The sequence below is a fragment of the Symphodus melops genome (genome assembly GCF_947650265.1).
Source record: "Symphodus melops genome assembly, chromosome: 19".
NCBI lineage: Eukaryota > Metazoa > Chordata > Actinopteri > Labriformes > Labridae > Symphodus > Symphodus melops.
The window spans coordinates 10,854,294-10,882,110 of NC_136709.1; the positions used below are offsets into that span (position 1 = coordinate 10,854,294).

At 42.0% G+C, this 27,817-nt stretch overlaps 3 protein-coding genes across 4 annotated transcripts in view; all 3 read right to left on the reverse strand.

The window, feature by feature from the left end:
• Nucleotides 1-2,041: 2,041 nt before the first annotated feature.
• lin52 (lin-52 DREAM MuvB core complex component) lies at nucleotides 2,042-14,706 on the reverse strand. Its single transcript, XM_079369461.1, has 6 exons — nucleotides 14,602-14,706; nucleotides 13,088-13,162; nucleotides 12,953-12,990; nucleotides 12,786-12,852; nucleotides 12,558-12,641; nucleotides 2,042-2,429 (listed from the first exon to the last, which is right to left on the reverse strand). Exons 1-6 carry the CDS (start codon nucleotides 14,618-14,620, stop codon nucleotides 2,374-2,376), a joined length of 339 nt encoding a protein of 112 aa, XP_079225587.1. The 5' UTR covers nucleotides 14,621-14,706; the 3' UTR covers nucleotides 2,042-2,373.
• pomt2 (protein-O-mannosyltransferase 2) lies at nucleotides 2,503-23,982 on the reverse strand. Of its 2 annotated transcripts, XR_013781305.1 has the most exons (22): nucleotides 23,308-23,982; nucleotides 23,131-23,215; nucleotides 22,937-23,041; nucleotides 22,730-22,838; nucleotides 22,507-22,615; nucleotides 21,411-21,570; nucleotides 21,224-21,330; nucleotides 21,056-21,138; nucleotides 20,625-20,734; nucleotides 20,435-20,501; nucleotides 20,283-20,343; nucleotides 20,089-20,167; nucleotides 19,841-19,992; nucleotides 19,666-19,757; nucleotides 19,490-19,566; nucleotides 19,335-19,406; nucleotides 19,194-19,253; nucleotides 18,988-19,093; nucleotides 18,769-18,909; nucleotides 18,446-18,557; nucleotides 17,129-17,852; nucleotides 2,503-2,523 (listed from the first exon to the last, which is right to left on the reverse strand). XR_013781305.1 is itself a non-coding variant. In XM_079369458.1 (21 exons), the coding sequence occupies exons 1-21, from the start codon at nucleotides 23,604-23,606 to the stop codon at nucleotides 17,747-17,749; spliced, it is 2,292 nt and encodes a 763-aa protein (XP_079225584.1). In that variant the 5' UTR covers nucleotides 23,607-23,982; the 3' UTR covers nucleotides 17,117-17,746. The 2 variants fall into 2 exon arrangements, 1 of the variants encoding a protein (XP_079225584.1); XM_079369458.1 differs by lacking the exon at nucleotides 2,503-2,523 and having other exon boundaries at nucleotides 17,117-17,852.
• Nucleotides 23,983-24,550: 568 nt separating this feature from the next.
• Nucleotides 24,551-27,817, reverse strand: part of LOC306840365 (latent-transforming growth factor beta-binding protein 2-like) — an 87,968-nt gene continuing 84,701 nt past the window's right edge. The window contains exon 41 of the mRNA XM_079369597.1: nucleotides 24,551-26,632. Within this exon, the coding sequence (XP_079225723.1) occupies nucleotides 26,457-26,632 (176 nt within the window). The 3' untranslated portion in view covers nucleotides 24,551-26,456. The remainder of the gene's footprint in view (nucleotides 26,633-27,817) is intronic.

The window sequence follows — 27,817 nt, forward strand, 5'->3', positions numbered from 1 at the left end:
TTTTCTTTACAGGAAGGTCAAATCAGATATTATTATATGCATCAAAAAAATCCACAGTCAGGTTTTGCATAAAAGAATGATTTCTTATACGGACTTCTAAAGATTCAGTTCAATTATTTGCCCTATGGCTGATGGCTGTGCATCAACGAGTCTTCAGGTTTCTGCCAATTTCATGGAAGCTTTTCTTTATTGCTGAGTGCTCGCCCAAGACAGATGTATGTTGGGTCTCCAAATAATATAGCAAACTTTACAGACTTTTTGTTGTTGTTGTAAAGTGTCCTGAGATAGCTTTTGTCATGATTTGGGGTTATTTGAATAATAATAATGATAAAAAAAACATCGATTGCTTGATTAATTTATTGTCACTTCCATATAGACTGGTTAAAGTGGGGTAAAAACATTTTTTTTTGTTTTGTTAATAATGAGAATAGAAAAACGTGGTGTGGTTCAGTAGTGCTATCACGCTGCTTCCTTGGAACCGGCTGCAGAAAACTCGATGACAGCAGACATGTAGAGCCGAGTCAGGGGAAAAACTCGAGCACAGTCGGAGCCTCTGCTTTCCCAATGCACTTTGTGGGGCGTGATATCCCCCCTCCCCCCTGTACAGAGAAAGTTTGCAGGCCCCGCAGCTTTCTCATGGCTCCTAAACAATGGCATGTTTGGTAGCTGCCCGTCGACATTGCTTAATTAGGCGGGAAGTTGATTAATTTGCCCTAATTGACAGCTAATTTAAGGACTCAAGGCACATCGGATTGACGTTTGTCGGGGCACAGAGGCTATGTGAGGTCACGGCAGCGCGCAGCGGAAGGATGGAGGATTGATAGGTGGATGGAGAAACTGGGATTTTCCCCATTCCGTATGGATGAGCAACTCTGTAGGGACTGACCCGTTGCTTTAGAAGACTGGAGGGGGGGGGGGGGGGGGGGGGGGGGGGGGTGACAGGCAGCCAGCAGTGCGTATAGCGTATTGAGGATGTCAGGTCGCTTACCACATCAACGCTCAGCTCAGCAGACTGCATGCTCATTGGTCAGCAGCAACAAGTGTCCGCATGCAACCAGTGCCAGACAGCAGGCCACGTCCAGGTGCCTATTGAATACGAGCAAAACATGTAACACAACTAACAGGGTTAGCCTTTACAGTTTACAAATGTGTTGGTTATAGGCTATAGCAAAAAAACCCAAAGAACAAAACAAAAGCCAAAGATGAACTAGACTACAACATTAGGGTCAGTTTAACTGAGTTGGCTTGTAAACCTTGGATCAAGCCAAGTTTAGGCTATCATTGACGTAAGATATTTTAATTTCTCTTAACAAAGCCTTTGTAATCAATAGAAAATCCGCTGCAACTTTAAGGATAGTCTCCAGACCTACTCTCACTGCGTTCAAGGTTCATCACATTCATCTTCTCTCGTTCAGCTTCAGAAGCATACATCGGAAGAAGAAAAAAAATTCCCTGCAGATTGTTTAAATTATCCATATTTCTGATCACAGGGGTCAATCAGGGTCCGCTTGAGAGGCAGGGGGTGAAGGCGGAGAGTCAATGGCGGCCTCAGTCCGTGTGAATCGGAAAGACGAAGAGGGGCTTATTAGAGGCCTGCGGAGAAGTGTAACTTGTTGGGAGTGAGCGGCCAGAGCTCCAGCGACATCTCCAACCGAGAACAGTCCGAGGCATTGTCTTACCTAATTATGGCGGATGGACTTCTTTTTGTTTCCCGTTCGGCATGCCTGTCTGATTCCCTTTTGCCCGGCAAATAGCTCTGACAAGCCTGAAGTGTGCTAATTAGAGAAGAAACGGTCCTAGTAATTATGTCATCTCTCATTAACGACGACGACAATGAGCAATATTATTTTTACGCAATGTTCTGTGTAGGAAGACTCGGCTTCCAGTGCTTATTAAAGGGAAAATAAGGGCTGGTAGCCGGGGAAGCACTCTCATGTCCGGGCTGCTTACATGTCAGGGGCCAGAGAGGTGCAGCACTTTGTTGCTTCTCTTGAGTTATCAGCTGCAAACTACTGAATGAATCACACAAGACAATCATCTGTTGGGTTTAAAACTTTATTAAACAACCTCACAAATTGCAAAAATACTGACAATAATGTTTAAAATAGAAACACGAATAAATAGTGGACAATTATTCATTAAGCTACAGATAACTTGAGTGAGAAGTGAAACATTGTAATTTTACTTTAATGTGAAGAGGACATCAGGTGCACCAAGGAAACGTGTTGCTTCACTTTAGGCCTGAGTGCAAAGTCTTTGAAGTTTGTGGTGAAGATCTCAACATGTTTGGAGTAAAGACAGGGTCATCTAGTAGTCCAAAGTTTGCTAATGCTCGCAAAAAAAAAGAAAAAAAAAGAAAAGAAAAACAACGTGTCATTTCTTGGGTCTCTCCAAGATGTTCAGAAACTTCCCCCTGGTCATTTCTCTTGCTGAAAAATAAGAAAATATAAAATCATAAACATACAGTATATGGATCATAAACAGTTGTAAAGTTTAATGTGTTTTTTTTTTTACAACAATATACTGTAGTAAGAAAAAGACTACAATTTGTTTCCATCCTTCCAACAATGTTATTTGTTACAATTGGAATAACCTCAGTATTGCACAGCTCTGAACAGAACTGTAGATTAGCAATGCAAAGCATGTATTTAATATCTGCAGTGTCACACAGGGAGGTAATTTATACAAACATCTGTTCATTCAGGACATGGTAAAAAACATTAAATGGAGACTAGCTACCTTGTGATCTGTCTGATTGCTGTCTCAATGTAGTGAGGTGCAAGTACTCAACGCTATGTGCCATGCATGGAAGTGTGTGTTTGTGTGTATTCAATTCAGCAAGATGAGACGCATCTCTATTATTCTTCAACTTGTGATGATAGAACAGATACGGCTAGGACAACTAGAAATAAGAATCACAAAAGCTTCTCTCTTCTGAAAAGTAATAAAGACTAATCTGTAAAAATGATTAGTAAAGGAACCGTCACAGGAACCTGCTACTAGATCAATCTGGGAGACTATGAGAAGTGGAAGTGGAGAGAAAATTAAAGATATCAGTATAGCTTTTTCAAAAAAAAAAAAAAAAAAAAGAAAACTTGTACAAAAGTAAAACCACTCTGTCGTCAGTTATGGGTCTCCATATGGTAACTGTGTATACAGAGACTCTGTCCCTCCAGATGTATTTCCATGTTTCTCTTGGTTTTGGTTGACTCTGGACGTTTCTGTGTGGGGGTGGGATGTATGTCCCCCAGTCAATGACAAAATAGTTAAGTTTAGGATTTGAAGGAGAAAATATAGACATAGTGAGGTGAAACACCAAGCGCTCATTCTAAAACAAGGGGGAACCTTGGGTTGGCTTTTTAAGTGTTTGCCTGCTTTCTGTTGGACAGGCATATACTGCAGTGTATTTAGAAAAGTAAAAGTATTTCCTCAGATTTAAAGAACAAAATGCAAAAGGTGGACCTTTACTAAATGAACTACACATCTTCCTCTCTACAATAAATGCTATATTTTCTTTACTCACCATAGAGCATAACTTAACCCTGTTCTTTAGTCAACATTAACTAATTACTCTCCCATAATTGCATAATTAAAATAATCGCTGGCCTGACACGGTGGAGTTCAACATTCTAAATAAACATTTTTTACAAATGTGTAAAGCTGCCTGGGCTCGATCCATTGAAAGCTTGTTCACTGTACAACAGAGCTGGCCTCACGGGGGGGGGGGGGGGGGGGGGGGGGTATCTGAGGCTTTTCTTTCAAAAACAAACACTTGCATGAGAATAGACCAGAGACAGTGGGGACTTAGCAGCATCAGAGACCCTGCAGAGGACATCATCCAGGTACAGTAATTACTCGTGATTAGAGAGGAGAAGAGGACCACGTTCTGAGCTTCACTGCAGCCTTAATGATTTGACAAAGATCATCTATTCTGTCACGCATAGACATACAAAACTGCATATAAGCTAAGAGGGGATTGATCTCTAATGGGCCTTTAGCAGAAAGTAATCCACCCTCATCACGCCTGCAGGAAGATTGTGCAGAGGATGGCTGTTGTCTGCCTGTATGCTGCTGTGATGAGGCCCCGCCTCCTCCTACCCATGGCGGCTAATGAAAAAGCCAGGCCAGTAAGTAATTTAGATGAGTCGCCCGGTGTGGAATGATAATGGTGCATCTGGGCGTGGGGGCCACGTCACCTTGAGGTGTGTGACATTAGGTTAAAGATGATACTAATTGGAATGGGAAGGATTCGTTTTGCACTTTGCTGTCTCTTCAAATCAGCCTAAACAAAGTTATCGAGGGGGACCCCTGGACATGGAGAGGGTGCTTTAGATTGAAATCAAGCCATCAAAATTAGGCCAGGGAAAGCAATTACATGGGGATGACCCTGAAGCCGCAGGTACAGCGATGTCGCCTTCTTATCAGGAGCAGTTACGCCAGAAACGGTAAAGGGGAGCGGCTGATAGTTTGGACTTTTAAATATTTAACGCCTCTCTCTCTCTTTTTAGCGCTTTCTCCATCCTATGATGAATCCAAACTATAAAAGAGATCAGCGAAGGCTGAGCCACTCCTCCCGAGACCCCTCGCCCCACTGAGCGTCTCATTAATTAAGGTTCACTTCAGCATCCCCCTAGTCACAGAGAAATATCATTCATATCAGCACATTAAAGAGCCCATTAAACATAAATCAGAGCTCAATTTATGATGTGTTGCTCTCTTTTATAACAGAGGAAATATGGCGGAAAGTGTTGTGATTGCCAAGGTGAAGGTGGGCTTTAATGATCGACTTCTATGAAGCCTTAAGCCGCACAGGCTGAGGCTGTATTTCTATCCACGTGTTTCGGGCATTATGTGCCCATTGCCTTAATGACTATGCTGTAAAAAAAAAAGCAGCAGCAGACACAAACATTAGATCGATGTGAAGGAGTGTGTGATGTGTAACCTTCAGAACAAACAGACACGTCATATTATCATCCTGTTTTCCACAGTTTATTCTTTGAGTTGTGGCTCCTTTAATCGTGTCATCTTATCGCGCAGTCTCAAGTGTTTTATCTGCAGCAGAGAGGTAGAGAATTGGTGCCACCAAATGTTTCTCAGTGAACAATGGATATCTCATCTGTAGCCTAAAAGAAGCTGATGATTGCTGTTGTTATCAGACAACTGCAGAATTCATTTTCATTTCTCCTGAACACCTTCAACCTCTGGTTTAAGTGCACTTGCAAAAAAAAAAAACTTGACCCATTGGACAGTTTATGCAATGCCATGACTCTGAAACCGAATGTGAAGATTAGGGCTGCGAATCGATTCTGCAACATATCGTCATCCTAATCTGTGTGGTTCAGTCTTTGAATGGCTGGAGGACAATAAAGAACTTTACATTTGAAATAATAATAATAATGCAGTACTCACAACAGATGCCCCTGCTCATTTGACTCACTACGTGACCACTTCATGACTCCTCACACGGGTGCTCAGGACATGAATGAGTGTAACGGGAACAGAATTTAGTTGGCTAATGAAGAAGGCTGCAGGATCATGTTGGACAGCGTTGAAAAGAAGCGGAGTGATAAAGCGAGGTCAAACTGACCAATGCGCAGTAGATCCATTAATCCTGTGTCTGATCAGACACTGTGATGTATTATAAGATTGTTTTTGAGTAAATCAGTTATCACTGCATCGCTGTACAGTGGCATCTCTTTGCATTTCCCCTCTACCGAGGATGCAGGTTTGATTTCCATCAAAATGTTTGACTTTGCTGAAACGCTATTTCACTTTCTTTTAAAGAAACAATCATTTATGAAGAAGACGTTATGTGTTTCAAAGTTGATACAAGTATTTGGCAGATGTATGAAAAGAGAAGTTAGAAGGCCTCGAGACTACACACACACACACACACACACACACACAGGCTTTGTCATACAACATGCGAGATCAATACTGATTAGAGGGACTTACAGATTTGTTTAGTTGATTAGAAAGGTCAATTACTAATTTTGCACTAAGTTAATCAGCATCTTGTTACGACTGCCATCCATACTAAATGACACCTTATGGATCCTGCAGGCCGTCTCCTTGCCCTGCTGATTTGTTGCTTTCTAATTATCATTTAGCCCGGACTGTCTCCAGATTCCATCACAGTCCGCACCATGCCTGGTCGCTTATCACCACCATGTCATGCTGTAAATAATCATTTTACCAATATAAGACATTTGAATGATCTTCATCCATAAATAGAAGCAATAAAAACAAACAGCTTGGCCTGGTTATCATCTCAATGAGGAAAAGAGAGGCCGCCGCGGAGCAGATAAAACCTGCGGCGTGCTGAACGCTCCTACATGGGCACAGTAATCCTCTGGATGTAGATTTTGAGCCTGATTACTGCTGCTAAGGTACATCACAACAATGGAGATTAACCCATATCTGGAAACAGCTAAATATGCCCTGAGGCTATTTAGAAGACGGCCATTTTTTTTCTTCTTTCTTTATCAAACAGAAAGGATTAAAACTACGGCCGAGGATTTCGATTTCCTGCTCCGCACTGAAGAATACGGATTCATCAGTCCAGTCTCAGGAGGCGCTAATGTAGACGTGACGGTGTTACATCTCACTCTCCCCTTGTTTATGCTGAGTGATCTTGGTGTCATTGTCACAGCCCCCCCCCCCCCCCCCCCCAATTCCCCAGGGTGTAAAATGAGAGTAATCATTACTCCGCCCTCCCTGATAACCTGCCCCCCCTCCTCCTCCACCACCACCACCTTACGCCTGCTTCTCTCAATGCCAAATTCCCCATGAGCGGCAGGAGCCCTCTTAGCGCCAAGGACAGAAGACCACCTGGGTTAACTGGAGTCCCGGACCCCCGCCCTGACTGCTCCGATTCACTTTCATTAAGAGCACAGAGGACTTATCTGACCCTCGCTGCCCATCGCCGCTCGCTGCTCGGCTATTACGGCCTGTAAGCTTTATTTAATGGATTTAACATCCTCTCTCACCGCCCTCGTCTCGGGGGACGAGGGAGACACAGAGGAGATGAAACACACAAGCGGAGAAACACTTGAAGGCACACACGCGCTCAGCATACACGCCCCCCCCCCCCCTTTTCTCCCTCCAGCAACACATACACATGACGCTCATGTTTGTGTTCAAAATTCAATTACCCACTTATTGATACTTCACAGGGATATTTAAGATGCAGACACGAGCTGTGATTTCCCAAGGGAGCCACTGGTTCCTCTTTATGTCCCAACCGAGAGGGCCCACCCCTCCTCGCCCTCCTTCTCCTCCGATGCATTTTCGCCTGGCTGACACACACACACACATCAAAACAAACACATCTGCACCTCCCAACCCATGCCCCAGCCTGCGCCTGTTCAAGAGGTGTCCTTATTAATAGGCAATCAGTCAAAAATCATTCATTAAAAAGCCTAAAAGGTTTTACACCCGTGCTATGATTAGCTGGGAAAGAAAATTCAATGAATTCCTAATGCCTTTATGGAAATGAGGTGTCATTTCCGATCTGCTCAGGGAGGCGGCAGGCTTGCAGAACTGAGGGGTGGTGTGTAAGAGATGTGTGCGCGCGCGTGTGTGTGTGTGTGTGTGTGTGTGTGTGTGTGTGTGTGTGTGTGTGTGTGTGTGTGTGTGTGTGTGTGTGTGTGTGTGTGTGTGGAGCTCTGCCTGCCTCCGCGTTCGCACAACTCCGACTCTGATCCTGCTTAAGATACGGACAGGCTCGATCAGATACAGCTGCGACCTGCTCTGCCGATGAAGAGGAGACTGGTGTCATCCTTTTTGCAAAACTGTTGCCGACAGTGGAAGCGTCGCGAAAGCAGCAGCGCTATCTTGAAACATTAAAAAAAAAAAAAAAAAAACCCTAAACAACACAGATGATAAAAACAGAACTATGGTGAAATACCGAAAAAAAACTACGGTGAAACACCGTTGATCCTTGTTTGACTTTCCTTTCTGTGAATGTGTAACCTTCAAAGAGAGACGCGCCATTCATCGGCATTATTAGCAAACAGGGGACAGACAAGTGTAGTAGAGGTGAAGAGGAGGAGGTAGGGTGGTGGGGATACATCCCCTGTTCCTCATTCAGCGGCTGTCAGCTCAGGTACTTCATAACGGCCCGCCCCGCGGTCAGCCTGCCTGATGGATTGATGGAGGCACATTAGCACCAGTGGAGCCCAGTGAATGCAATCATATTCTGCAGCAGCACGCGTCTAATAGGCCGGAGATTGATCCTCGGGGTGAGGAGGAGGAGGCGCTGGTGAATGTGGGCCCATTAGGAGCTGTCAGGGCAGGGCGACCTTCAGTCTCACCTTCACAGACGGATGCAACAGGGGTCAGTCTGGGTCTAACTGGGTGGCATCAAAGTAGAGGAGAGGTGCTGTGGGGTGCGACAGGAGAGACAACAGGTGGTCCAACACCCAGCAATGCCTCGATTATACGATGGTATCAACGCTTTTACAGGTAGAATTCCAAAGAATTTGCAAAGTTGTGTTACAAAAAAATAAAATCAGAATGTGAGGAGGCGTGCAGGTAAGATCATCGTCGACCCCTCTCATCCTGCACATGGACTGTTGGAGACTCTCCCCTCTGGTAAGAGGCTGCGCTCCATCAAGACCAAAACCTCTCAGCCAGTTTCTTCCTTGTCTTTTTTCTTTCGCACCAACACACCAAGACAAATTCCACCTATATGTCAACGTACTTGGCAGTAAAAGCGATTGAAGCGAAAATGATTTTAACTGAATGCAGAAAACTTTGATCTCACAGCTAATGAGGTTTAATGAAAACAGGTTAGTGGAGTGACATGACTGGATATTAAAAAAAAAAAAAAAAAAAAAAAAAGATCCCGAAGGAGGCTGCTGTATCTTCCTCAAGTAAAGACGGGAGAGGGTTCAGCACTCTGCGAAAGACTTTGCTGTCAAATAGTGAAAACACTTTAAAAATAACCAGACATGTGATTGTGAACTTAATCTGTTTGAGCGATCTTTAAGCACTGCAGAGTTTCTATAGCTGCAGGCTGAATACAAGAAGCCTGATTTGTTTTATGCACTTGAAAGGATGAAAACATGTTGAAGTTATGGACAAATTTGAAACTTCAACTTTATTCAGAATGACGTTGGGTGACACAGATCATCAGGCAGCACACAGAGCAGACATGTTTCTAGATTTTTTTCTTCTCTCCTTTGAACCCAATTCTGATTGTGATAAACTGAGAAAAGTTGTAGTGACAGACACGGAGCGTCTGTGTAACCATAGCAACTTACACACAACTGCCCACATGTGAGAGAGGGAGAGAGGAAAGCTGTGCCACTGACTGATCACTTTGAACTGCGTTCACACAGAAACGTGTCATCATCCATTACAGACGGGACTTTCTAAACTCTCTGTTTGCACTCTGCGTGCGGGATAAACAGCTCGGAGGGTAAATCGGCCTTCCTGCAGTGTCGTTGTGATGAAGCATAAATGAGGAGGAGGAGACCCTGAACTGTTCACCAGCTGACACCCCACATGACATTAAAACATTGTACTTGAAATGAGAGAAACTCCTCAGTTTCCATCAAAGTGTTGTTTAAAGAAAAAGTGGTAAACACGACCATGTGCCTCCTGGGTTTTTCTTAATGCGGGGCATCAAATTCTAAATAGGTCTGTTTATTGTCCAAACAATGACATTTCTCAGTTTCTATGAGAAATCTGATGTGTTGTCTTTGTGCTTCAGGGTTTCAGCACTTCCAAAGAATCACATTCTCCGTTTAATTTTACAAAATGTCACAACTCTTAGGAACAGAGACTGTACCTTCATCCTTATTTCCATGGTTTTCATGTTATTTGTTTTAACTTTATTTATTTATTTATTTTTACCACTAAAGGTACCAAATCAAGCAAATGATGTCCAAATGTCATTTTCTACCATCACATATCAGAATCACAGTTTCCCTTTTGTTCAGTCCTGCTCTTCAACTCTTCAGACTTTCTATTGCAGCGCCCAGTTCTGCCCTGTTGTTGGTGAAATAAAAGACCTTCAACTGTCCAGTCAATAAGCAACAACAGGCCACTTCAAGTAAGTCGCTGTGTCCACCTCTTGTGTCACGCTGTGACGACCATGATGCAAACTAATGTTATGTTGGGGGTTTCCATGTTAGATGGCAAACAAACGTACAGAGACGAGGTCATCCGAAAAGGAGCAGTCTTTACAACAACACGTCGAGTCAGCCTTCACTTCAGACTACCGCTCTGCCCACTCAGCTCCTTCTAGTCTTATTAAAACACCTTCAAAGATGCAACAGGAAGTTCAATAAGAGAACATACAGTCATCTTTCATACTCTTGTTGTGATGCTTTAATGCAGTTGTCAAGACTAGAAGCATCTGATCGCTCTGCAAGAACTACAGTTAGCTCGTCAGTGAGAGTTTTCTAATCTTCTAAGATTCTCTAATCTTCCGCTGAGAAAGAAATACTAATCTAAGAGTGGAACATTTCTCACAGCGTGTCCTCCATGTAGAAGAGTTTCACAGCTTTCTGTAGCCTTGAGCCTACAAGTGTGACAGAGCGCCATCACCAGCTCTAACAGTTCGCTGCTCTTTAACTCAGGCCCTCCAGCTCGCCCCACTGGAACACTCAGCTTTCAATTACATCCAATAACAGCACTTATCAGAGGCCTCAGCTTTCCCCAGAGACTCCCGGCATGATGCCCGCGCTCAGCGGCCCACGACAGGGGCATTCATCACGGGGCGGAGGAACAGCTGGGGCCCGAGGAAGAGGCACGCGTCAAACCCCTCTGGGACGAGCCCCGGCCAGCGTCACACAGCTATTATGGGGTGGGGGGGTGTTTATGGGAGCAGGGTGGGGTGGGTGTTGAGTGGGGATTAAGGGTTTGTTACATCCATGTTGATATGTGTGTCCGTTTACAGCTGAAACGCGCGCTAGTAATGTTTGTATTCCCGAGTATTTGCAACGTTAGTCTTCCAATAATGTTTGCTCCAGGTTCCCTTCTTCGCCGCGGTAGAGTGGGAGACTTTTCACGGCCGGATTGCGCTCGACCCATTAACCAGCTATCTCTTTAATGGTCCACATGTTGAAGGGGGAGGGGCAGTAAATCCTGTCCCCCCGCCGTCGCTTGGCCCATGCTCTGTGGAGTCTCGTTTACGGGCAGTTGAAAAGAGCACAAACATGATGAAAAACTATCAGAGATTTACAAGGCCTTTCCTTACAACCAGGAGAAAACGGAGAAAATTAAACCCGAGAGCATTAAACAGGCACCCATTACAGGGCTGCACCCGTAATAACCGTCATCGTGTCCCGTCATCCTGAGGTGCACGACATGATTGCAAAGCTGGCAGGCCTCCACCCGTGACAGCTAACATCTTAATGGCAGCCAGATATAATGTCGTCTCTGGGTTTACAGAAGTGAGTCACTTATTCAATGAAATGTATCTGTGACTTGTGGTCGGTGCAAAATGTGACACGGGCTACATGATCTATAGAGGTTTAATAAGTGCCGACTCTTCTCGAGACTTTCATGACTCCTGTAGATTCACATTTCACATAAGTTTCACATTTATGCATTACACCGCTTCAGATATTAAACATCTCAAATCGTTTCTAAATCAGTTCCTTTCCTTCAATCCGACCTCTTCAGATCGTTTCAGAAGTTCGGCGAATGCGTCCCCCTGAATTCCATCGAAACATCTCAAAATGCTGTTTCCCATCCTTTACTTCACACACCGTGTGACAGAGCAGTGAACTCAAGCCGCTCATTAGGCAGTCAATGCTTCGCCACCTCTCGACCTCAGATCACTGTTTGCCTCTATGTTCAGGCGTACTGGTTGAATGTCACTGACCCAGAAAGAAAATAGACGTGCATTTATTTATATATTCCATCCCAATAAGAGGAGAGCTTCCCCACAATTCTAAATGGCTCTTGTGCTTTTGACGAGAAAAAAACCCCCCCAAACAATTTTCTCAGGAAAATATGAGCACTTAGCGACATCTCTCTAATCCTAAGGATTATGACAATGGAGGCAGCCGGGGAATGGATTAAAAACTAGATTTTGTATCCATCAACTGCTTGAGCACTTGTGCTAGGGGCTCGGGGTGAGCAAGCCATTGTCTCTTACCTTTTTCAAATTCAGCAAGATGGACCCAAATCCACAATTTAAAGACCTCAGAGTCAACTTATTCGTACTGTTTCACAGGAACAGAGGGGCATTTTAAACTTCGAGTTTGAAAAATGAAGCCTGTTTTGTGTTTGCGTAAACCACACAGGCCTGTGTGCTCTCAGCCTGTTAGGGTACCCAATGTCAGAACAGACAGGATGCTTTGAAAATACACTGGCTTGACTCAGAAAGCTCGTGAGCACCACCTAGTGGCAACATGTGATTAACACTGCAGCTTTTGAGCAATCTGAAATGATGTGTTTTGCAGCTGTCGCTTTCTGTCCACATGCAAACGTCTCTCAGATTCAGGTGTTCGGTCAGAAAAGGCAGCGAACGAAAATGCTCCCATACTAACACATCTTTTAAACACGCTGTGTGTAGTCAGTGTTTTTCATGTACTCACACTCTTCTAATCCCAGTTGATACGCAAGGTTCTGAAGTCCTTTGACCTTCTCCATCAGGTTGGCTGTGGTCAGACTGCCAAGCTCTGTGGAAAATAGCACAATGACAGCGCTAAGCTACAACACAGCTAAATGTTATCCCACATGACAGGATTATACATTCAGAGCACTTCTGTTTAACAGCTACATGAGAACATGTTGTAAAATCTCAACACAGTCGAATACCCTACCTTTCAACATTTCAATGTCCTCACTCTCCAGTTCAGCCATCCACTTAGGGGGTGAATTAGTGATGGGCTGTGAAAAGTACAGACGGTGATTTAGAGAGCAGGCATTCGAGCTCATCATGCACACTGAAATGTCTAGTTTGCAATTCAACCTGAGCCATCTGACTTACATTTTTACAAGACGCAGCAAATTCTGCAACACCAGGCACTTGAAGAGAAATAACATCATAAACCTTCTTATCACGACATGAAACTAAACGTCACCGAGAGTAAAATCATAAAACAGGAGGAGAAGGTGAACTTACACTGCTCGGGCCACAGGTCAGGTGATGCTCTGTCCAGCTTCTCAAAGCTAATCAATGACGACTCAAAATCATCACCTATCACCAAACAAAACATCCCTGGTATTATTTGATTGTTTTGCCACAACTTTAGAAGATGATAAACACAGCCAAGCCCCGTCCTAAAACACAATAAACTCCCTCTAGTGGACGGATTGATGGTTGATATTCGTCCATATAATGACATGGTTTATTACCATGTTGTATCCAGCACTGCACTGTTGTCTTATGTAGGCGTGTACCTGTGTTAGTTTCTGTTATAGTTTTGACATAGAGAGCACAGCCTATCAAACTCCTTCTAAGTCTTAACACACCTGCACAATGAAGCTGATTCTGATGAAAAGAAAACAATAAACACAATCTGTTTCAGCTACAGGCACAAAGCAAAAGCATGTGATAGAAAAATGCCATTAGTCTATCATCAGTACATTCAGGGGGACGTTGATCAATAGTCTTTTGAAAAGAGAAAAGAGTTAATGAGCTTCTCTGTTTGTATAACACATACAGTCAGCATGGCCAGAGTCGCCTCTATAACAGCTTATAGAAATGATCTCACTGTTAACACTGCACTTTTCTGTATTATGCATCTTTCCTTTAATTCTGTGCTTCACTTATTTCTTTAATAGCCTGAACTTTACAGCTTATTATTCAATACCATGTGTTTGGTACATAGCATTCTTTCTTGTTGTGCCTAATGCTTTATTTCATATGCACACTTCTTATTTTATTCATATACCCATTATTATTCCTACATGTCTTCCACATTATTATGTAATACATGTGGGGATTAATAAAGTATTTCTTTTTTAAAAATTGCATTGATACAAATTGTCATATTATAGATAAACTACATAAGGTAAGAAAATATCTACACGATATATACGCCTGTTGGTATTTTAAACACCTATATTGATCACCATGGTAACAGGCCAATTTAGTGTAATATATATTTACAGTAAAGGTCCTGCATGTTGAAACTATGTAAAGGACAAACAATAACGTCATGTGCAAGGAAACAAATCAAAACAGTAGAAAATACGGTTTGTAAAGATCATTACTGATCACGACGTTGTAAAAAAAAAAAAAAAAAAAAAAAACACTTCATCTCTTATCTATAAAGAAACATCGAGGTAGATAAGCCTGCAAAAAGAACATCTATCTTCAGAGGGTTCGGGTAGACGGTTTGTAGCTAGCAGCAGAACAAACAATAAGTGATGGTCCAGCTGTACAAAAGGTTGATTCTTGTAATCCACTGTGCTCCACTCTCAACTGGACACACTCAACATTTGGGCTAGTAAGGCTTTAGCCAGCGGTAGAAAACATATTTAAAACATATGAATAATACGCCAACATGTTAATTCAGCCGACCCGGGGTGTTCTGGAGAGACAACAAGAGAGTCGCAGACGATTTAACGCCCTCACATAGGTCAAATGTACACATTTAACAGAGCAAAGCAGGGTAAGGATTTAGAATTTACCTCCATTTGGAGACGCCATCTTCACAATAAACACATGACAAATAACAGCCAATAGCAGCAGCCGTCGTCTCGAGAGTTGACGCGTAGTTCTTAAACGTGCCAGCAGGTGGCCTCGTGCATTATGTTGTGATGTCGAGATGAGACATGAGGTAAACACAAATTAACTTTATAACAGTATATTTACACTTTCTATAACTAGGTCGACACCGCTACATGTAAAGCAATCTATTTTACCCGACTTTCTTGTCTCTATTATACAACACGTTATTTTCTGTGATGGTCACATGAAGTGCATATTCATATGTTGTAGTCTTTTAACCCCTTCAGACCCGCATTTTTTCTGCTGGGCAAAAAAAAATTTTATAACATGATTCTGACTCCCTTCCAACATAAAAACAAAGTAGAAAAAATTTTTTTTGGCCAACTCATTTTTTTATAAGAATTTTATAAGAATGTCCATTCCAATGGACGCCACGACAATATGGGCGTAAAATCTCATAAATATAATTGAACTTCTAACACATACCATACAACACCATACTTTTTATAGGAGGCTGATAACATAGTTTTTTTACTTTAAAATACTAGGAACTGGAACTTATGCTGGAGAAGACATCAGCTTGTTGATATTTCATTTAATTTTCGTGCAGTTTTGAAGTGGTTTCGGTGTGTACTAAAGAGGTTCATTAGGCCTGTAGGCCTAATGAACCTCTTTAGTACACCTGTGTGTGAAGCCTAATGAATAATCTTATGTTTGTTTTTAAAGGCCAGGAAGGTGAAATTGTTTTACCTGACCAGTTTCGGCTACTGCAGCCTTCATCGGGGGTGTCACATGATCATCCCACCTGACATGATCATGATGGGATGGGGGGGGGGGGTTGCCCCCTGTTGTCTGATGGTTTGTTAGACAGCTGGGGGTGGCTCTGCAGGACTGTGTCACAGGTGTGGGGAAAGTTGCTATGACCTTTCGCAAACCGGGATGAATTTTCCCTCTTGCAGTGGTCTGAAATGGCTGATTTCAGATTCTCCTGCATTGCTTTCATTCTTGAGTCATCAGTAGCCTATCATTCTTGAATGAAAGTAATGCAGGAGAATCTGAAATCAGCCATTTCAGACCACTGCAAGAGAGAGAACCACCTAATGGACTGGGATGCAGCCAAGGTCATATGGACAGAAAGCAAAAAGTTCCACCGGTGGATCAAAGTGACGGTGAAAACGGGCACCAAGGACTGCAAACCGGGATGAAGGAACATACCAACTTTCCCACACCTGGGACACAGTCCTGCAGAGCCACCCCCAGCTATCTAACAAACCATCTGACAGCATGGGGCACCCTCCTTACTAGACGTTCAAGAAATTCTTTGACTTTATACTCTACAACAGAGGTATCCAACCCTGGTCCTCGAGGGCTACTATCCTGCATGTTTTAGATGGCTCCCTCTTCCAACACACCTGATTCAAATGATCAGGATCATTATCAGGCTTCTGCAGAGCTTGATGACGAGATAATCATTTGAATCAGGTGTGTTGGAAGAGAGAGACATCTAAAACATGCAGGATAGTAGCCCTTGAGGACCAGGGTTGGATACCCCTGCTCTACAAGAACATTATGTACAAAAAATATATATTAAAAATTGCATAATTATGAATAACTGAACCATGGCATCATGCTTTACCAATGAAAAGCTTACAAGTATGCTTTTTCTTTATATTCTAACACCTAACATTTGGGTGTTAGCTTAACTCGCCCAACTACTGCTGTCCATTGCAATGGACATCAGACTTTGAAAAAATCCTCTAAATTAAATACATGATATATGTTCAAAATAACTTCATATATTATTACTTGTAACAGTTAAAATTATACTGACAGAAAGTTTTTTTGGCCAGCATGAACATAAATGTATATTTTTGACTGAAAATGGGCACTTGCGCTTCCCTCTCTGGAACTGCTTCACCATGCCTGTCTTGTCAGAGGTCTGACACTCTCTCAGAGCATGCTCAAAGTCAGGACATGATTGTGATTGGATAATCAGGACCCAGTTAGTAACCAGCAGTGCTGACCTCATCCAATTACAGAGTATTTATTGGTTTAGAGACAGAAATATGTCATGTCCATTCCAATGGACGCAGGGTCCGAAGGGGTTAATCATACTTGTACTTCAAGTCTCAGACAGAAATGTGTCCTGCATTGACCCCAAGTGACTGAAAGTAGTTTTTGCCACTGCCATTTTTAACTTGTGTGCTGGGAAAGTAACCTAAACTTCTTTTTTTTAGACAGCTCTAGGGTATTTTGTTCTTTGTTTTGTGGAGGGCCTGTAGCGTTACTGTGCATTTCGTATACTATATTTCTGAAATGTATGCATATATGTTAATATTGAAAGGAAATTAAGCCCCAGTTTGAGTATCTGTTAAAATACAAATACAAGGTTAATCTTAAAGATGTCCATATAGAGCACAAACATGTTGAAAAGAAATAAATGGAAGTAAATGGTAGTAATGGAAGTAAACAGACTACAAGAATAACATTGTTTATTGATAACACTGAGATCTACGGGTGATGCTGAGAGACAGTTTAAGTGTTAAAATGAAGGGGCACGAATAAAAAATACAGAGTAAACATTAAGGTCAGGACAAATCCCAAACAAAAACATGCTCTTTAACAACAATGATGGTTTCCTCTTAACTGCTGAGCAGCAAGATGCAGCGTTTAACTTTCACCAGTTCTTTCAGGCACTTCAGCTCATTGATGTGAAATACTGTAAGAGTACATTTTTATTATGAATGAAGAATGTAAGACGTGACTTGATTTAAGGCAACTTGGACATTTTTAGTGCCTGGATTCTAACTTTCTCTACAACACTCTGACTTCATACTGCACTCATTCAGGTCCTTCTTGTAAAATATATATTTAACCTGCTAAGACTACAATACTTGGAAATGTTGAGACGCATGAATACCTAGATAAAGAGAGACTCTTCAGCAGTGTGTGCAGGCAGTACCTTGTGAAAATGTCCTTGGATGTAAATTGGCCATACAGCGAGTCAATGAGAAACATGTCTGATTAAAAGTACCTTATATTCAGAACTCTCATACCTTTTCATAGTGTTAATGTTTGTTTAAAAATATTTATATAAAAAGTAGACTAAAACTCCCACGTGTCCATCCACTTCAGGCCAGCCATGGTGCTGCCCGGCTCGTGTGCAAGGGGACCCGTCATGCCATAAGAGAGCGGATGGAACAGGTAGAAACTGACAGAGAATAGATCACTGTGGTTAATACAAAGTCCAAAAAAAACAAACACTTTTCAAGGAGATTGGTCGATATTAAATTAAGGCCCGAGTAAGAGTCGTTTAGTTTCTTTTCTGCTCTGCAACAGAATTTGTAAAATGTGTTAAGTTTTCCTGTTGAGAAGGGCTGTGAGAGGACTGATTGCTCTCTTACTGTATGTGTGCATACTTATTAAAATGCAACGAGAATACAGTTATGTTTTTAGCTTTGCATAAAACTACAAGGAAAACTGCTAGTGTGGTTCAGTCTATAAAGTGACCTCTGATACTTACTATTGTCCTAATACTAGCGCTAAGATTTAGCATTTGGTTTGTCGGTATGAACTTGAAAACAGGATGAACTGATTCTAGTTTGATTTAACGTTTGGACAGATGCAGACTCGATGTTTGTTTCAGCCATTATATTTAGCTAATAAATAAAATAAATGAATAAAATAAGCTAAACAAAATAGCTGACAGCATTAGCCTAAATATTAACTGAAAGACATGAGATTAGTGTCAATCTTTGTACTATAAAAATAACATTATTATTATTACTGTGCTGGTCATCTCACCTGTAAAGAACACCAAACAGAAGTACTAGCTGCCCAAGTCTCTGCAGCCAGCTGCAGTAAGGTGGGCGGAGCAGCAGGTCAGTGCTTTTCAAAAGAACATCTAAGGTTATTCCTGCAACAAAAAAAAGGAAAGCCTGTGAAACCTGTGACCAACACTACTGCTTCGTTTCTATCAGGAATTTTTGATACAGAAAACTTCCCCCAAGAAATACCCTGTCATGGGAACAGACACCTCTCCCTCGTCCCAATCTCCTTCAACTCTCCCTCATATATAAGAGCTGTCGTCTGGAAAAGAAGCTGGAAACGCTTTTGATTTTTGGTACCTGTTAGCATGCTGCTGAAGAGCATTGCAGGAAAGTAGTGGTGGTAGTAGAGAACACGGCCCATGGTGTAGAAAGGTGCATAGTGCAGCAACCAGCCGAGGAGTAGCAACCCGCCTTCTCTCTTTAGAACAAGAGAATGCTCTGAAAGATGAAGTCGAGTTGAAATTTCAGGTTTAAAATCATCATTCTGCTTCTACGGCACCATGTTCATAAACGCACCTAGTCGTGTTTGGCTCAATGAGAAACCTCTTTGTAGGGCTATAGATGCCACTGCCACCATAATGAGGTACAATCCTAAAGTGATCACGTTCATCCACCAGACCACCTTAAGAAAAAAGAAAAAAAAAAAGACAGAGAATTTGATCATGAGGGCATTACAGTATGTGAGCTGTTCAGACAAGATGGCAGCAGCAAGTAAGACTCACAGGGTTCCCCAGAAGGTAAACACGAAACTCTGTGTCGTTCACTCCGGAGAACCTCAATCCCTTTACAGAAACAAAGACGAAGTGTGAGTTTGTCTTTAACATTATGAATGTAACTCAGGACTGTTCATGATGAAATGGTACCTGGTAGTTGATGGGCCAGTGCCAGGGTTTAGAGTTCATCTCATTATCTTTTGGTTTTAAGCCACTGTTTCCCTAAGAAGAAATGTTGATGTCAGTAAATCATCTCAAATAAAACACTTTCTGTGAGCGCAGACGGATTTCACTTCTTCTCTTACTCGTATCATAACAATGTGGGACTCCAGCAAGATCTCCAGAAAATGAGGCTTCAGCACAGACAGACTGATGTTGGGCACTGCCAGGAGAGACGAGGAAAAGCAACATGTTGGTTAAGTTTCGGACATCGCGTGAGTACAAACACAAACAGAAAGAAAAGAGCAGGTTTTGATCATACGTTTGGGGTTGATGTGATCTTCGATGTTCCACTGAGAACTCGGCGTCTCCTTCAAGTAAGGACTACACGTCACCTCCCCCTGTTCCCAGCCCCTGAACACAAACACACCATTGTCACTGTCCTTACATAACACGAACCTGTGAGGTTAAATCACAGCAGACGAGACATGTTTTACCACTTTGGGAGAGTTTTGCCCGAGGAGTAAAGCACGCAGCCGGTAGCTCGGTGGACAAAGCGGACTTTGCTGCGCAGCACCTTCACGAGGTCGCCTTTACGGCCTCCACAGACCTCCACCTGCCACAGGTCGTTCAGGTCGCCTGTGCCATTCTGAGTGCAACATACCATAACAAGAACATCCCATCAGAGCAGTGCAGCGACATAAACAATCTGCCTTTTGCTTAGTGCCGTTTCATGCATACTCACAATGCCGTACCCTGTAACCTGGAAGTGTTTCTTTGTCAGAGGGGCTTCATGGAGGTGAGCGTGAAGGTTACGAGTTGTTCTAAAAGGGTTAGGAACAAGATTTCCTTTCAAATATGCACATCACTTGAGCTGTGAGCACTTGAGCGTTTCAAACAGAAAATAAAAAACAAAGCAGTGTGTTTTTAGGTCCTTACTCTTTGTGCTCCAGTTGAACGATGTCACCATGACGAACCAAATCATACGTTCCAGAATGAGCTTAAAAGAGATAACCAGTAGACGTCAAAATGAACAGGCTCATACATAAAACGAAGGATTTGGGGACAGTAACACTGCGCTTGTTTCTCACAATTATTTAGATCCGCTCTGTGAACGAGCCACAAGTTGTTGTAGTCCTTGTGCAGATATGCAGTCACCTGTGTGAAAGAGAGCTCATGTCGAATAAATGAAAACAGCCCAGATATGAGCACAGGCGTACATACATTACAGGCGTACATTACATTTAAAATCATGCCTCATGCTTGAGTCTGTCGTCTGACCTGCTGCTGCCGTGCTCCCACTCCCTCTGGATATAAGTGCCAATGAGAGTGCAAATAGCCTCCAGCAATACGGAGGTTCTTGATTGTGATGGTGGAACCATATGCAAGATCTGCACGAGAAGAGCATCAAAGAAATGACAAGACGCCATTGAAGTAAGCGAACAATGAATTGTGAAGTGTTTAAAGTCACCCCACTAGATAATCAAAGTAACAGAGATTAAAAAAAGAACAATTACCCAAACTAATGAAACCCAGACATGCTTCTTTGTGAATATTTTAGCACATCTGGCTGTCATCACTACTAAGGGAAAGCCATCATTTCTCTTTGACCCCCCTTTTCCAGTTTCTAATCCATGTTTCTTCCTTTTTTTCTTTTAATAAACACAGCTGCAGTGTTGTGTGGTTTTATCCACTTATGTTGTCAGACTTACACTCAGGCATGGACGCGTTGTGTAGATTGTTCCCAATTAGGCGGGACTGAAAGGCTGAGCTGAAGAAACCATCTCCTGGTCCACTGATGAGGAAAAACAATCACGATTACCCAAACAACGAGTGAACGTCATCACACACCGTTGGATTCGTATATGAAAGAGGCACACCTTTTGTTCAACACGACAAAGTGGACCGCAAACACTGTAACATATATGAGGAGGGGGAGCAGGATGAGTCCAGCAACCCGAGCCAGGAAGTGCTTTGCAATTTCCACCTTGAAGCAGAAAGTAGGAGATTGGAAAAGACGAACATTTAGATCTTTAACATCCATCTGCATGATCAGTTGTTGTTTACCAGTGAGAGGCTGAGGTCTCCGAAAAGACTCCAGAGGTCCCAGACTGTGTTCAGTCCCACCAGCAGGATGACAAATAGACCCACAAACTTCACCCCCAGTGCTCCTGCGAGATTGACACCTGTCAGTATCAGCCAGAGCCACCAGGAGGCAGTAAAAGACCTGCAGACATCAGCAAGGACAGATACATGAAATGGAAAATGGACTTGAGTGTGTACAGTGCAGGTCACACCAACACATAGTAATCGTAGTGATCACAGAGGCTGCTTTTTAAAAGGGTCACATTAAACCCCTTTTTCACCTTTTTCAAACAGTCCCCTGTGCTCTAAATGAAACATCTGAGGAGGAGGTTTGTGACCCTGTAGAAACCAGCTCTCTCAGAAAGCTCAGTTTTAGTGTGTGTGTCTCTTTAAATGCAATGACCCCCCCCCCCCCCGAAGGTGGAGTCCATGGGTGGGGAGGGGATTTTTTTTTTTTTTTTTTTAACCAGAATCCAACTTGTGATGTCACAAAAAATAAGTTTCTGCAAATTTTCTCTGCTGAGAAATTTTGGAACAGTAATTTCCTCTGTATGGTAAGACTTATGCAGACCCCAAACAAAAGGACTGGATGGATTTATTTCACATTTTGTGGGTCGATAGACATTCAGGTTACCCACATATGTTACTAAATACTGTCAAAGTGGATTTTCATAATATGTCCCCTTTAGAGTGTCCATCAGAATGACCTAATCTATTTTTACACATTTATATGCTGCAGACAAAGGAGCAACGCAGGGTTAAGTGTCTTGCCCAAGGACACATAGTGGCAGGAGCTGGGGATCGAACCCCTGAGACATCCAAATCTACCACTGAGCACAGCCACAGGAGTGAATGAACTACTTTAAAAGTAAGGAAAACTGAGCTGATAACAACCAATACAGGACATGTACCATCCATTGAACATGTGTGATTTGTTTCAAAGAAATAATGTTGTTTTTTTTGCATTTTAACTGAAAGAAAAAAAGAGGAGAGGATTAGATTAAATAGGATTACTTCATGCAAAATAGTGTACACCATTGAATTATACATGATAGAAAAAAACACAAGCTCTTTCTACCTGTACCTCTGCTGGTTAAACTTGACCATGCTCAGCACTGCCGCCATGATGAAGAACATGAGTATGGGGTCCAACAGGATGTACTGGGAAATGGTAATACAGCCAGTGTCTGTCAGGAGGGTGAGATTAGCAAAACTAAACATCTTTATTATAACAGGGAATATGTATGCTGCCTCATAGTCTGAGATGTTCAACTCTTATGAACAATTAGACGTTTGCTTACCAAATATGAGCAAGGTTGCAGCGATGAAAGCAGCAGTGTGTGACTTAGACAGCTCCATCACGATGAGGTAGGCAAAGATTGGGAGAGAGGAGCCAAGTACGGCACAAAACTGTAGAGAAGGTGAACGAAGAGATACCCCTTGTTTCTTTAAGTTGTGACAACAAAATCATATATTAAAAGTCTCCTCTTGGGTGGATGGTGTCTTACTCCTCTCATCCCCCAGTAGTTGTGGTGTTCGTATTTATCTCCTGGCTTTATGAAGGGAAAGGTGCCATCATAACCAGTCATGTAGCCTGCTAGACCTATCAGCATCTGCAGCAGTGTAAAGAAGGAGTCATTAGCCATCCTTCTGTACAAAGAAAAAAACAAACCTACATTAAAAGGATAATCTGCCATCTCACTTTTCCAAGAGGAGGGTGAACATCGAAAAAGAAGGTCCTGTTGATGTAGTAGCTCCCCATCTTTCCAAAGTGTGTCTCATCCCAACTGAAACACCAAAATCTCACTGTTAGAAAAAAATAACTTAAACACAAAAATGCACAATGTTTACATTCATGCATGCAGAGGATTCAATTTACCAAACATGAGCCGGCTCTTTTATCTTGTAGAGGCGTGTAGACAAAGACAACCCCACCACCAGCATCAGCATAACTCTGCTCTTTGACTCACTGTTGACATTTCCTCGGACCACAAACTTAGCTGATGTCCCATTTGAGGACTGAGTCTCATCTTCTGACACGTGTCCAGGGGTTTGACTGCTTTTGTCTTTTGAAAAAGGCATGGACTGGTTCCGGGAAGTGGACAAGGCTTTTCTGTTTCGTAGTGTTGAGGTGTCCTCTGTTGTGCTCCATTGTGTAATGCATTCTTCCTTTGCCATCAGAAAATTAAACTTGATATTAAATGGCCAATCTCACAGAAGCCGGGTGAGACTAATATTAAGGTTGTACTACCTTATAATGCAAGTTAAAAATAATAGCAAGGTAACGGGTTAGGTAGTCCGCTAGTCTCGATGTGGACTGTCAAAAGTGACGATACTAACAATTAAAGTCGCACCTTCCCTATTTAACTCGTCTGACATAATAACTCTTATATTGTCATTGAACTACTGGGTCTTATGTCGATAACATAGTTATCCTAGCTTGCTAATTTACAGAGTAGTCTATCGACTGCACAGATAAACATATACATCCCAAACAGCAGCAGACGATGAACTGTTTACATCCTGTGTTGCCTCAAATCAAGGTTTTAACATAACGTAATTCATATGAGCTACCCAGGCATTAAACCACAGCAACGAAAGGTTGTCGTTAAAATCAACGAAACACGTATGGTGCGAAGTGGCTTCTGGGAGCTGTAGTCCAGCGTATTATTTACGCCTAGCATGATATTCTGAGCCAAACACAATTTCCCAGAATCCTCATGGAATGACTCCTCGTCCACGGGTAACCAATGGGAAAAGACCAGACTAGTAAAAAGTAAACTAGAGGGTGCCAAAGTATAATAAAGGATCTAAACGCTACTTGAGCGAATTCCATTTTTTTGTGTTTTGATGATTTTTAAATAAAATGGATATACATTACATTTCAAGTATATTCAGTTATTGTGGTTCATATTGAAAGCTTTACACCCAAATGTTCTGGGTGAAAGATGGAGCCTATTACTTATAAATATTACAACCTTCAAATATCTGAAATACATTTTACTATAATTTACTATAACTTCAGTTATTTTTTCTGAATATATACATGTTAAGTTTATTGTGTGCGCAGTGCCTTTTTGAAAGAAATTGTTCAAAGAGACTGATATTTTTTACATTTTTATTTTAATGACTGATAGAGATTACAGTCAAGAGGTAAACATAATGTATGAGCATGATATTTTAAATGACCACAGCTTTACCAGGAGACATTGATCTCAATTTGTGGGTTCGCAAGGCTTTTAAATATTTCAACTTTGATCAAAACATCCGACTTCTGGTCCGCTTATGGCGATGATCTGAACAGGAAAAGTGGAAACATTTTTTACAGCTGGGAATTTATAGATTATGAATGCATGATAGGGACACACTTTATTCAAGTAGACTTTATGTTTCTGCACTACTAAGATTTCTTGAGAGAAGTTCAGTCCATGATGCTGTTGTTTTCTTCAACCTGTCTGTAACAGACAAAAAGGTGCGAGCAGAGTTCATAATAACCCCAAGCGTTGTGGTACATTCATAAAATAGAATCCAACAGTGGCTAAGAGAAGTAATGTTTCAGATTAAAACTTGTGATGTACAGACGTCGGTGCTTGCATTTGAAAAGCATTGTCTTTCTAATGAAGAGACAACATATCTGTGATTAGAACAGTGCTGCCACTTCCAAAAAAATATATTTCATTGTCTGCTCCACAGGGCAGGGTATACACACAGTTCCTCTGGTACAGTGTCAGCCACTCTCCTCACACACAAAAAAAAGATCAGCTTTAAAAAAACATTTGTACAGACATGTATAAATCTATAAAGCTATAATGCCAGATGTGTCTTACATTGTATGCTTTATGTCAAAGAAATATTGTTTGTGCTATAATGCATTAAGAGAGAATATGTAACAAAAATAATACATAGTACTAGATCTGTACAAAATATACCAGTGCTCTCCAACAAAGCCTTTGTGTAACGCTCCATCTGGAGATGCAGACATGGGAATGGTCTGATGAGAGACATGCAGTGCCTGTGTAACTATGGCCCATAAATGCAATCTGTCACTTTAAGCTGTGATATTTGTAGGTATTTAAACTTTCCTTACTGTAGTTTTAGAGGTTAGGATAGAACCCAGAATCAAACTCTGATAAGTTGTTGTTTATGTGTTTTTTTAAGCGTAGAAAATTAGCAGGGTTATTGTGATTGTAAACTGTTGTCAAACACAGGAAGGCAGGTTTTACCTATTGCACCTTTTTCTTTATAACATAACAGAAACCATAATATACATCTACAGTCTTTCCCAGGTCCACGTTCAAATGTTTGATGTTAGTGTGGCTGAGTGTGACCTCCGAGATCTTGCTCCAAAGATTCTTCAGTTCAGCTCTGCTCGTTGATCTTGAAGAACAGAAAGCAAAATCTTTGCCTTTGAATTTCTTGATTTTTTTTTGTTTTTTTGTCAGCTCTGGCATCAACTCAGTCCAAGGCCAATGCTACTTCAAAGGACTGTATGGGTAACCAGCACAAGCTGATTTATGGGTGACATTCCTTCTTCTACAAAAAAAACCAAACAAAACACAACAATTATCTTCCCACACTGTCTCTTGGTGAGACACATAATAAAGGAATCAAGTAGCCCTCTGAAATACATTGCTTTCTCATTTTGCAGAGGCCCGTCATGTAAATGAAATAAATAACAACACAAAAAAGTGACAGAGAAAATAATATGGAAAGTATATCTGCATATCAAATTGCCTGGGGTTACTGAATAAAAAAGATCAGTCCACAAAATCCCTTTAAGGCAATGGATATCTGGTGAATACTAAATCCCATGGAATACATTCACTGCACAATTGCTGGTCCTCTTGGGTGTGTTTGAGGGGGGTTGTAGTGTGTTCTCTTCTGAATAAATGTGTGTGTGCTTTTGTATTTATGTGCGTTTGTAAGGAAAATGTTTGGACGTCTCAGCGTTACTGTTGGAGGTTTAGTGCCGGGCCCTCAGGAGAAAGGGGGGAAGCAGGAGAAGCCAGCACTCCAACAGTCTCTGTCTCAGTTGTCTGTGTCCGTGGGCCGCGACTCTGGGATGGCCGGTATGCATTTGTGCGGTTTGGCAGAGGCCACGAAGCCCGGCGAGCAGGTGCACTTGTAGGATCCTTCTGTGTTGGTGCACTGCCCGTTTTCACACAAGGGCACCTTGTCACTGATGTCCTCACACTCGTTTATGTCTACAGGAGAAAGAGACATGAGAGGTTACTGAGCAGGAAGCTCGCACAGCTGAAACAGCTGCCTGCATCACATGTGCCGCTCTATGGCAGGAACAGAACTTTTTGGCAGTCCTGAAATCCTTCCCTTCTCCCTCGTTAATGTCTCCTCTTCATTTTTCCTCTCCGTCTTTTCTCCTAATTCTTTCTTCACTTTTTTCTGATTCCTTACCAAATCCACTTTTTCTACCTTCCGTCCCCTTCCTCTACCCCTATATTCTTTCAAGGAGATTACCTTCTACCCTCCCTCTCTCCCTTCTCTCTGCTTCATCCCTCTTTCTTCTTCTCTCTCCCTTTATTCTCCCCCCTAACATCTTCATTTTTAAAACTTCCATTGATTAATTCAGTCAATCAAAACGTCATAATAAAGTTAAAGGCCTTGTCTTAGCCAGGAAAACTTTTGGAAAAGAGTTTGTGTTTACCGTAAGTATTCTCCGGTTAAATAAAGGCTAAAAAAGGACAATGTTATGTTAAATAAAAATACATTTTAATTTGAACTCCATAAATAAGATGATTTATTACTCATCTTGGTCTGACATCATAGTATCGCTGCTTATTGTACACAAATAATAAGTACCGTAAATTCCGGACTATAAGCCGCTACTTTTTTCTCACACTTCGAGCACTGCGGCTTCTACTCCGGTGCGGCTAATGCATGGATTTTTTATGGGGGACAATGAGCTTCTGCCGCAAAAACATTTGACATCGTCACGTCGGATCTTAATATCAGTCATTTTGCGCTTCATGCACGCACCCTCATGATGGAAAACACACGGAGAAATACATATGATGTAGCTTTCAAGTTAAAGGCGATCGACCTGGCTGTCAAAGAAGCTAACAGAGCTGCTGCACGTTAAGATGACACTGACAGCGACAACAGAGACTGAGGAAGTGAGTAATGAAGTCATTCTGAGGCAGTGAATGGATGGACTTTTTCTTGTGAAATATATTACGGTCATCTTTTTCATCAGCCGTGTTACAGACACCGTCGGCTAGGCTTCGTATTGTAACGGTTCATGTTGTAAAGTCAGTAGTTGATAATGTGTTCATAATTCCGATTATGTGGAGAGTCAGTGAATGCACCAGCGAGAACGTGTTGAGTGGCTGTATGAGAGAACGCTGGGGGAGAGAGTTGGATTGTTACGGCAA

Bases quoted from the DNA above. Each gene is read 5' to 3' on its own strand.
- pomt2 (XM_079369458.1), bottom strand. From the start codon at position 23,606: ATGGCAAAGGAAGAATGCATTACACAATGGAGCACAACAGAGGACACC. The intron at 19,993-20,088 runs GTGAGTATGCAT...TGTTGCACTCAG, and splicing joins AGGTTACAGGGTACGGCATT to AATGGCACAGGCGACCTGAA. The intron at 18,910-18,987 runs GTGCGTTTATGA...TTCATCTTTCAG, and splicing joins ATTGAGCCAAACACGACTAG to AGCATTCTCTTGTTCTAAAG.
- lin52 (XM_079369461.1), bottom strand. The intron at 12,853-12,952 runs GTAAGTCAGATG...TACTTTTCACAG, and splicing joins TTGCTGCGTCTTGTAAAAAT to CCCATCACTAATTCACCCCC. The intron at 2,430-12,557 runs GTGAGTACATGA...CTTATTTTTCAG, and splicing joins TCAACTGGGATTAGAAGAGT to CAAGAGAAATGACCAGGGGG.